Raw genomic sequence first — 11,776 nt, forward strand, 5'->3', positions numbered from 1 at the left:
TCCAAAAAAGGCTACAACCATACCAGCTCTGTACTTTTCACTTGAGCAAAAATTCCCATTTGCAATTGAAAGCTCAAACTTGAAATCAAAAGTCCTGATGTGAGATCTTTCAAATGAAGCCTTCAAAGTGATCCCACTATTATTAAAGGCCTGATTTCTTTGCTAGATTTTGATACAGGAAGCAGCTCAGACTAACATGAATGAACACAAGAATTAAGAATGAGCATGGCAGTACCATGAAAGCTCCAGTGTTGCCTCTTTCATTCCAGCACCATATGCATGACATTATTAACACAATGGAACCTTTACTTCACTATCTCCTATCTCTCACTCAAATCTTAAAGAAATATTTTTGAAAGTCCAGGCTGCTTAAATTAAGATAAGTACTCATACGACAACTTTTCCTTCTTTTCTCAGGTTCAGATCAGAAGACGTGTGGAAAAGTACCTAGAAAAGGTCACCAGCACACAGTACTGTTAAGTCCATCCACGTTGTGTGCGGTGTTACAGCGAAGTACTTCTTTGACCCCTGCTTACCGCAGCCATGAAGAACACGACTGTTAAGGCATTCAGTTCAGTATTAACTGGGTACACGAGTTCATACTGAACAACTACTACAAACTACATGTGCATTGACTAGCACAGCTAATTTTTTAAACGCGTAGAATTTCTGCGTAACAGCAATTACTTACATTTTCTACTGCACTGAGTTTGTGCCTCTCCTACTTGTTCTTTAAAGGCTTTGTCATATGCATGATAAAATAAACTCTATTACAAACTAGAACAGTCAAAGAACTTCCAAAATCATTGTCTTTGTTACACAAGGACATCTGGTCTTTCTAGCTATTTGCTGTTGCAAGAATGATGAAAGTTTCCTCATATTTCAGAAACCAGCACATAACTCAGTGGCTATTTCTAGACAATCTATTGAGGATCAAACACATACAAGTGTGGATCATCACAGAGGCATCTACAAGATTATAACTAATCTGTGCTGATCAAGCTTTTTTTTTTTTTTTTTTTAATTTATAGATATTGTTAATAAATAGTAGATGAAACCCTAACTTTTTTTAAAAGCTCCTCAAAATCATACTTGGATATACTCTAAGGCACAAACCTATGGCTCTCCCAGACCGCTAACCATCACAGTCTCTTTTCCCCATAGTTGTGCCAAGGGCGAGAGAGAATTTCAAAGAAGAAAACTCTTCACTGCAAAATCTCTAAGCAGTCTAGATCTATTTAAATGTGTAATTTTGAGCACACAATCACACAAAAGAAAGTGTCGTGTCCTAAATTAAGAGTAGAAAACATTTAAGAGTTTCATTCACCGCAGCTAAAGAAAATTTTAATCATGCTTCTCAGGCACTTAGGCAATCTTTACCCAGCTTTTGGAATTTTATGCAAACACGGCTGTCCTATTCTAGCTGCTTTACTTATAGCAGTTATAAAGCTCTGTTTCCATTTCAGAGTAATGAAAACAGAAGTTAATTAATTCCTATCCACTTTCCCATATACCCCACAAGATCCAGCACTGCATTCCTGCAGATGTCACGGTCCATTAGCCAAATGAAGCACGCTGAGTTCAGACTGGATTTTCTAGCTTTCCTGAGTTCCTGCAAAAACCACCTGATTTTATGCCAGCTGCCACGCTGCTGGTCTGTGCAACAGCACCATCCAGACCTTCACACGCACTGCTAGAACCTGAAAGGCTGTGTGCAAGGCATGCACTGGTGTGTTAGTTTTACACACAAGAGAAGCACACCTTTGCAAAAAAATCTTAATTTCAAAGGCTGCTACCACTGCTTTATGCTTATTACCTGCATTAAAAATACACAATTTTGTCCCAGTACAACCACTTTAATTTGTAGCATGGTTTTAAAATTATTGTGATTTGGAGCCATCGAAGAAATCAAACAAGTGCCACCCTACTTACATTACGAAATGATTTCTTAAGTATTTAATTTGCAGAATTGATTTAAAATTGTGTAAGCCTACCTCAACTATACCTGGACAGCTGAGCCCTGCCGAACAAGATGTTATTTAACATCTTCCTAGTAAACCCAACATTTTGATCACAATTTGAAACTCTTTACCTATGTTCTCCCCAGTTTCTCCCTAACTGCAAAGCTGCACTTTGCAATACTGAAGCACAGGGGCTATTCAAACATTCCTGGTTAATCAAATATAACTGCGGTGCACATGGACACTCAGGATCCCCACGTTTACATCAAGTAAAAAAGCAGTAAAGCATCTCTGGATCCAGCACTGACTGAAATCGGTTGACACGAAGCATTTACACACCTAGTCGTAATGTTATTTGTAAGCAAAATGAAGGATAACGTTCCAAAAACCTGTTAAGATTATCAGAACAGCAAGTGCTAAAGATGAGTGCAGAATTTGCATTAGCAATGGATCGCCTTTTTCACATTTATCTCCCTTTGTATTTGAGAACAGACACAAAACACAGACTGAATAAACCCTGCTTACACGAAAATCTGTATTATTTTCAATTCTCTTAAGAATATCTTCCTGTTTTTTCTGACCCAAGAAATACATAAAATGAAGATTAAAGAGTAATGGACAACAGACATGGTACATTTGAACAAAACCTAAGTATTAAATGGGGTAACATCAATAACCATGCAATCTCATACCAGATTAGTTTACATAGCATGCAGGGTACTGGAAAAGTCAGGGGGGAATAAAAATAATACATTCTGAACTGAAATCAACAACTTAAAAAAATGTCTACAGCAGCCATGCCAGTGATGCCCTAAAAACTCTTGTTTGTAGTAAAATTTAGCTGTTTGTATGTGTATAATTTTACAGTAAAAATCTAGAGTAGAAGACAAAACTGTGATATAAAAGACATGCATTACACACAAAAATAGCTAGTTAGATAAAACAACTAGAATGAACTCTGACTAGCAGAAAATTAAATAATACAAGAGCAATATGCTCACAGAAAAACAGAATCTGAGCCAGCGAAACAAGCGGCCAGGTGAGTTTATCAAATTAGACGGGCTACTTTTGGGAAGTGCAAATCTGTTTCAAAGTTTTTTTCTTTTCAAGTCTCCCCAGGATGCTATTGAATAATTGTGCTTTTGTTCAATCCCCCAAAATCACAGGAGGATAGCATAGATTAAAACAACTGAGCGAGGAGGTATTTTAGAAATCTAATCAAACACTGCAATCAAACACATCACTGCTTTGGGATCCTTCGCTAGCAAGAGTGTGATCACAGCTTAAAAAAAAGCTAGAAGCAGCCTGCTTCGCAGAACAAACACTCTCATGCAGCAGCCATCACTCAGCTCAGGAAGTTTTCGGTATTTGTCAACCCTGAAGAGTGGAAGATCAGTGGGCAGGTGACTAAGAAGGAAATGAAATTCCCTCTCAAAATGAAAGTTTTATTTGTTCTTGTGTGTGCGCGCGAGCGCACACCCACTTAAGACAGCACCTCCCCAACACATAAGCAAGCAAGCTTCTTAGTACCGTGCTTACAAGCAGAAGCATAATTTCACCTAACTCCCATGAAATCAGGTGTGCCTTTTTTTTTTTTTTTTCAGATTAAGAGGAAGCATCCAGTGGGACTGCATTTTACAAACTCCCAAAAAGCACAGCCAGATGCGAGACAACTCTGAAACAATTTTTGCTTGAATTAAAACACGCTCTGGGATGAAAACCAAAACAAGACGTGATACTCATAAAACCAGCCCACTGTTTTCCTACCCATGACAGAAGCAACGGATTAACTCTTGTGCTGTCTTTTGTTGTTGTTTTTTTCTCTCTGTGTGGCTCTTCAAGCATGTCTCCAGATAATGGAATCCACACACTGCTGGAACCAGGAGTAACATTACTCTAAAAGCTGTATCAGGTGTAGAGTCAGCATAACCTTCACATTTGCTATCCAGGCTTCAAAGCTCTGAACTATAGCATCATAGTAAGAGCTCGTATTTCTCAAGAGTTCTTTTAAGACGTCTTGCTTCCCCAACTTAAAGCTCATCATCTAACCCAGAAGCCCATAAAGAAACACAAGCAAAATCCCCAATACCAAGAAGGGTACCTAAAAGCTAAGATACAGTGAAAAGAAGCAACATGGGGGGGAGGCAAACAAAATCTGTCAATATTTATAACGTTTCGTTTGAAATGATCAATTCAAACAAAATGTTTCCTACCAGTTTGGCAGTTATTACTTCTTATTTTGTAAAATTAAAAACTGAACAACACAAGAGTTACAGAAGACAAACCTGAAAATGGTGCATCCTGATATATTCTAAAAACCTAGTAGAGTTTTTGGAGGGTGGGGAGACTGGACAGGGGGATGTTAAACCTTTCTCAAGTTCTTGCTGACTGGCAGTTTTGTTCTCACTCGTGTCAGCTGCTCCACTACCTTGCCTGGGACTAACATCAGGCCAATCCCCCAGTAATTACCTAAGTCAACCCATTCATCCTTTTAACGGTGCTGGCACAGTAGTAGATTTCTTCCAGTCCTTTGGAATTTTCTCAGTGTCCTAAGATGTACTGGAAATCGATAATGGAGTTCTGCCAGGTATTTCAAACTCTTGGGACTTGACAGGCCTATTTTTAGGGGCTCTTTTATATTTACACTCAAGATGGCAAGTAGCACACAAGTATCCATCTACCTTATTCCCCAAAACAGTTATTTTTATTTAACAGTCCCTCGCATCCATGAAGATATCCATGAACTACTCAAACAACCAAAAAACCCAGCATATGTAAGTTTGAAGTTCTGACGCCAGGTGTGTTTCATAGAAACAAAGCATACCAGCAATGTTCAATTCACTCAGACTTCATTTCTTCAACTGTCCTTGTACAACATTCTCTTTCCATAAAATCACACAAAAGTACATGTAATTTTTTTTCGTCTTCCCTGGTTATTTGGAGACTTTCTGGATGTGCTTTATTTTACTTTGAGATTTGGTTTGCCCAACAATAACCTACAGTTTCTTCTGTTTACTCACGGAAAGGGCATGGTGGCACTGCCAGCTGTGCACAGATGACTTGCCCCGTACCTGTCCGACTGGCACAGCCAGGGCACATATTTTCTGCTTGCAGACACGCGACATGCACTTTTGCCTCCTCTACCAGATGAAAGCTTCTTCCTCGCTTCTGTTTCTTTGACGGCCTCCTCTAAATGTGCAGCTGTGTTTCCCAAGCCACTTCAGGCCCTGATGATCGCTGTCCTTCCCAGACAAGAGCCCTGACATGCATCCCCCTGATGCTCAGCTGCCTTTCCCAGGTAAAAACACCTTCTCCCAGCAACCTACCAACTCACACATCACACAGGAAAACTCGATGGCTTGATGCAGGAAAAACAAAACACTGTTGCCCCTGCCTTTTTTAAGTCGTAGTCACCAACCTGCTGTTGGCTTTCACAGAACTGAATGAGAAATCACGCACAAGTTTGCTGGTCTTGCTTCCGAGTCTCCTGGCAGCATATGTTTACTCTGAGGTACTAACTCATCTGAGATTTAAAAATATGAACACCAGTGACAAACCCAAACCAGACAGCCAGGCTGCCCCCCAAAAAGTCAAGGCTCCCTCATCTTGGCCTTTGCGAGCCCATGATTTCAGCTAGGAGTTTCCCTCAAAACAGGAAAGAGACTGACTGAAACATCCCTGGCTCACTCTCCCTGTCTGTAAACATCCATGCAACCATCCTCCCTGACAGCTGAACAAGTCAGGGCATTGAACAACATCCTATCGAAATGCTAGCTCAATCCTGGTTATTCCCTGAAAGCCTCCAGAAAAGGTTTGAAACATGTATTTGATGTCAATGGCCAAGTTATTTCTCGTTTCTGATTTTATATGACAAAAACCCACAAGAATGGATACTGGTGTCATGCTAAAAAATATAAACGAAGCAGTGGCTAGCTGGAGATAAGCAAGAAATATGGATGAAAACCAACGGAAGAGAGAAAAAGATGACAATTAGAGGAATAACATACCAGAAAGGGTTTTGCAGAAGGATCAACTCAGACCCCCCCCCCCACCAAACAGGAAACACATTTCATAATAAGAAATAAATGCACAGCAGTCACACGACAACAACATTTCTTTTTAGGCTTCAACATTTCAATCACTGCTCTAAAATAAGCAGCAGAACAGATATATTTAAAAGCTGCCCTGTGCTGCAAAGATGTGTTAAAGTCTCTCACAATTAGATTTTAAAAAGATAGCGAAAAAAACAGCATTAAAACTTTCAAAATATCAAAATCTTTAATTGAGGATGTATTTTAAAGTCAGAGTTCCACGTGAAAAAAAATCCCTTTTTTTTTTCCTTCTAAAACAAAAAGCAATTTTTTGGTACCCATTTGCCATTAACATTTTCCCAACCCAAATACAATCTACCTTGTTTTCTACAAAAATGTTTTTAAGCGCACCCTGCCAACCATTCCCTTTCCCAAGGGAGCTCAAGGCTTGTCAGCGCTGCCATTCTGCTCAGCCAACAACTGATTACATTTCCAACAACGACAATTCCCACTGTACGCTGCTTCTCTTAAATTAGCCCCTTAAATTTGACATCAGCAGCACTTTACACCTCAAATGCAGAAGGCAACCCGAAAAGCAGTTTATGGGGCCAGCTAAACCTTACTGTTACCAAGCCAAGTCTGAAACCTTTGCAGAGTGCATGAGATGTTAACCACACAGAAACCCTGCTGGTTAAAGCCCAAGCACAGCATGCAAGAGGGAAGGGCAATCATAACATTAAGGATTTTTTTTTAATGTCTATTTATACAAGCAAAAAAATCTCCATTTATCCTCCTTGCTTACTCTGAAATGTGTTTCAGAAGAACAATTACAACCAGCAAATAAACTTTGTATGGACAATGGTGACTTGTACATTGTGAAAGTAAACGCCTATAGCACACGCAGACAACAAGACAATGGTACAATACCATGCCGATCTCCGTAGAAAAGAGCTCTAAAAACTCGGGGTTTGCTTCTAAAAAGGACAACTGATTTTGAAAAAAGATGAAATGCAGTCTATCGAAAAGAGATAGACATTACCCAAACTATGAACAGAAATTTTGTTCACCCAACACTTCTCCAGTAAAAATAAATCCAGAAGATTGTACTTGTCTTCAATTGTCCTACATCCAGCAGGATCTTTGCATGACAGGCTACACAATCCACGGGACATTAAGGGACCTTCTAAAGGTGATTTTCAGCCGACTTCAGTCAGTGCTTTCAGATTTCCAAGCAGCACACAGACACCTTCCTTTAAAGCATGTACCAGTTCCTTATTTGTATCATTTTACATTATTTGCAGTTTGGGGTTTTAAAGCGAGTTGAATCCCCAGTCTGTACACGATGGAGCACTCTTTATAACAGGGAATTCTGTTTTGCTCAGCTCGGTCCTGCTCTAAGCCACCTTTCCAGGCAGACAAATCCACACCCTGGACTCTAACAAAGCGCTAACCGTTTTTGTTCACTCTATTAAAAATTTTATATTCAACTAGGGAGGTGTTTTTTTTTTCAAGACCTTTTATGGACTACACACAACGCAGTATGTTTACTGTAAAGTTTCCTAGACAGTAATATGGCTCAAAACCAACACAGAAACAGCAGTGCAGGGAACTGGCTGTGAAAGGAATTCTAATTCCAAACCTGCAGCTCGCTGCCTGATGCTCTGCAAGCGAACAATTGTGAAGATAAACTCACTCCTTACATAGCTTAAAAGTAGTTGCTCTGCAAGTACGCAATGTGAAGTTCCTAATTACCTGTATTTTATTAGGTGAACAGAGAAAGAAATGTTTCTCACATACAGGGAACATTTTTCATAAAGGACAAACTTGTATGAAAAGATCCGTGAAAGCTGGAGTTGACTATTCTGCATTAACTGGCAAAACCTGGTGAACTGTTAGATACAGGATGTGACAGATCCTATATCATTCTCTTATATCGTTAGATATAGGCTTAATTTCCTCCCTATGTCATGATGTCAAAACATCCAGGAAAACAAACACATACACCTCTGTGTTAGTAACTGATACTAGTTAGAATCTGTTATACTAGAAGTTAAACGTTTTACTAAAGTCGTAAAGTTAGAGAAAAAATCTTAATAACAGAAGAGTTTAGTACTACATCAGATAATTTCAGTGAAGACTAAATTAAATATTTAAACTCAAAAATACAATTATGATGTATGTTTGCCATGATTTTTAAAAGCTACATTTTATTCACAAAGCATTTAAAAAATCCAACAAAACTTTAAAGTTATACTGTCAGAGTTAACTCCAACCTCACTTTAAACTATTATGTTATTGAAGGTTTATCATTACTTTAACTGGTCTGTAAAAGAAAACAGTTTCTCAGGAATAAGAAGCATTTATTCCTTGCTTAAGGTCGCAAAGAAGCGTCCAGTCAAGTATTTTTCAGGATGGAAGCACTCTGATCTCTGAGATGAAGAGCTGGACGGAGAGAGCAAAATTTGGGTATTCTATTTCCAATCCTGCTACAAAAGACACAGCCAGTAACACCCAGCTGGCCTACATGTGAAATAGGGAGGATATTTACTTTTCTCTGAAAAGCTTTTTATAGCTCGCTTAGACGCGAGCACTGTAGCCAAGAGTTATATATTGCCACTTCTGAACTGGGTATCCATGATACACAAAAGCAGACAACGGACCATACTACATTCACAGGCCATCAACGACGGTATTTAATTGTGCTATAATCTAACGTCACTGATTTTCAGGAAGGCTCTGTGGTAACTAACATCACTTTTTATCTTTCTTAGGTTGATGACGCCTTTTCTATATACGTTAGCTAATACATGCAATCTTGTATTTCTTTCTCCCTGCTTCGCTCTCTTGTAAACCCACATACCATGAGATTTTCCTACTTAAGGCCCAATCATGCAATCAGATCCACAAGAAAAGATTTCAGTGAAACCATAGCATAGAAATCACTGGGGTATGTGCTTGGGGGGGGTCTCCACACACAGATCCCTTTAGAAGATAAAAGATGCAGACTGCACAATCTGGAGGGCTCGCTTTACAATGTGCATGACACAATGGAGCTGTGCTTGAGAGGGATCTTCATGATACCTAAGACAGATCTTGCTACTGAGATAAACTACAGCAGTAACTCAAGATTAATACCAGTATCTAATTCTGCGGATGACATACTGGCTGGATGTTTCTCTGTTTTATTTCTAACTTGAAGACGCTGCATAAGGTCAATGGAAAAACCAAAGGGTTATCAGTTTAATCTCATCCTTCTAAATCGTAAGATTATTATGAATAAATTCTATTGATGAGAGATGTAAGAAATACCCTTTCCAACCTACTTGAATTATTAATAAATAAATAGTTGAGCTGCCACCATTTCTCCCCCTCCATTTGTCTGGGTCTTTCACAGACAAAGAGAAAAAGAAAACAACAAAAGTACAGTTCTTTTTTTAAAATGAAAAATATTTTTAGAAAGAGAAATGAATAGACTACGTTAAGAACAGAGCGCTTGAAATTACTTAGGCTTCATTTTGAAAACAACCAAGTTGCGTTTCACAGTTTCACGTTCTCTCTTTAACTGAATCTATTTGAACAGACATTACTACTGCACAAAAAAAAAAAAATAAATCAAGAATTCCTAAAATAATTATCTCCAAACCCAGAAGCAATTACACGAGGACGGGAGGGCCATAACCCATTTACGTATTGTTTAAATAAAGCAGGCATTCCCCCAGCAGTCCTCTGGCAACCCGCTGCTTCGTGTTCGGCCACGAGGGCCCCAACCCCAGCCTGCGCTCAGCAGGGCAGGCTTTCCAAGCCCCGATTCTCCTCTCGCTGTCACTGAACGTGTCCGTACGCCTCGCACAGCCCGGCTCCAGCACTTCTGTCCTGTTTCTGCGTGAGGTGCTGACACAGCTGCACCTGGAGAAGGGGGTGTCGTGGGTTCCCCCCGGTTACCAGAGGGTTGGGGGCTGCCCCCTCGCACCCCTCCCGGGCATTGTCTCTGCCTTCCTTCCCCCACCGGCGCCTCGTCCCCTCCCCGCTGCCTGTCACCTGCCGGCCGTCTGCTTCCAGGTCACCTCAGCTCGGCTCGGCGCCTCCGGCTCTGCCTATTCATCCTGCGAGCGGCAGGAGGAGGAGGAAGAAGGGGAGGAAGGAGGAGCAGAGCCCGCCGGGCGCCGCAGCGCCCTCACGGCCGCTGTCACCCGAGGGGGCCCCCCCGAGTTTCACACAGGGCGGAACTAAGCACCCCCCCCCAAGCCCTGTCCCCCCAAAATCCGTGTCACAGCTCGACACCCCCCCCCCGCTCCCCACGAAATGGAGGAAGGAGGAAGGAAGGGAGGGAGGGAGAGGAGGGGGGGGGGGAGGCCCCGCGGCCGCCCGCACGCACCTAGGGCCACCTCGCAGGCTTTGCGCAGCTGGGAGTGATGCGCCTTCTTCACCTCCTTGTCGGCCAGGATCTTCTCCAGGGCCCGGGTCAGGAACATGTTTTTCGTCTTCTTCCCTTCATACATGGGCGCGATCGAGGAGGAGGAGGACGGGAAGGGAGGGGAGGGGAGGGGAAGGGAGAGCGGGGCACCGGCCGCCCCCGCCTCGGGAGGGCAGCGAAGGGCCGGGGGAGGGCGGCGAGGCCGGGCCGAGGAAGGGCTCCGGCGGAGGGAGGGCTCCCCCGGGGGGGAGGCTGGGGCGGCAGCCGAGCCCCTGGGCCGAGGGAGGGCGAAGCCTTCCGTCTCCTCCCCGCCTCCTCCTCCGTCCCCCGCCGCCGCCGGTGTGTGCGCGGACGGCGCCCGCGACGCGCTCAGTCCCCGAGCCGCCCCCGGCCCGCGCCCGCCTCCATTAGCGGCGGCGGCGGCAGCGGCTGCGGCAGCGACCTGCCCTCGCCATGTTGGAAGGAAGCGACGTCAGGGCCGCGGCCGCCCGGCTGCCGAGCGGGAGGAAGCGGCCGCCGTGCCCCGGCCCCCGCGGGGCTGAGGCGGTGGGGAGGGAGGGGAGGGATGGAGGGGAAGGGGGGCGGCCGCCGCTCGCCTTCTGCCCGCCCCGTGGGCGCGCTACAGGTGGAGCGGAGCCGCGGGAGGCAGCCGCGGAGATGGCTGCTGCCACCTGGGAGCCGGCTGAGGAGAAGGAGGGGCAGGGCTTCCCTTCCGGGCCACCAGCGCGGGGAGGGGAGGGAGGGATGGAGGGAGGCTCCCCCCGCGAAGCGCCACCTGCCCCGGCGGAGCGGCGGCTGAGGGCGAGCCGAGGCCGGGAGGCGCCGCCATCCCCTCGCCGCCTCCCGGCGAGAAGCCCCCGGGGCCACTCTTCCGTGTGGGGCCGGGGACGCAGGGCTGCCCGCGCCCCCTCCTCAGGAGAGTTCTTCCATTCCTACCTGCCCTACGACCGCCGGAGGGATTTTTATTTTTAATAAAATGCACCCTCACAAAAGCGGTGATGTCTGTGGTCTCTCACTGTATGAAATCGCTGCTTATTTCTGTCACATTGTTCTGGTTTGTTTGTGCTCTCGCTGTTCACCACTCATGAAGGGGTGAAGGGGTCACCTCCTGTGTGAGCGTGATATGCCAAGTTACGTGCTCCAAGGTGCAAAAAGTAGAATTATTTCCAATAAAAATCGGAATTCTGGTTTCTAGTAACATTGCTAATAAAAGCAGTAGACTTTGGCATTAACCGTAGCTAGTTCTGGTTTATATATATATATATATATTTAACTTTAACAAATATTAATTAAAAATTCACCTGGAAATTAAAGGACAGAATTTCCAGATCCGCCTTTCAGGCAGGTCAGGACAAGGCCGTAACAGAAAG

The 11,776-nt window shown here is 43.7% G+C and overlaps 1 protein-coding gene across 2 annotated transcripts in view; it reads right to left on the reverse strand.

The window, feature by feature from the left end:
• Nucleotides 1–11,500, reverse strand: part of ARFGEF1 (ADP ribosylation factor guanine nucleotide exchange factor 1) — a 93,334-nt gene extending 81,834 nt beyond the window's left edge. Inside the window, exon 1 of one of the 2 annotated variants that reach the window (XM_040545821.1) lies at nucleotides 10,368–11,500. In XM_040545821.1, the coding sequence (XP_040401755.1) occupies nucleotides 10,368–10,491 (124 nt within the window). In that variant the 5' untranslated portion in view covers nucleotides 10,492–11,500. The remainder of the gene's footprint in view (nucleotides 1–10,367) is intronic. The other variant, XM_040545822.1, reaches the window with a different exon arrangement.
• Between the last annotated feature and the right edge of the window lie 276 nt (nucleotides 11,501–11,776).

The sequence above is a fragment of the Cygnus olor genome, chromosome 2, assembly GCF_009769625.2.
Source record: "Cygnus olor isolate bCygOlo1 chromosome 2, bCygOlo1.pri.v2, whole genome shotgun sequence".
NCBI lineage: Eukaryota > Metazoa > Chordata > Aves > Anseriformes > Anatidae > Cygnus > Cygnus olor.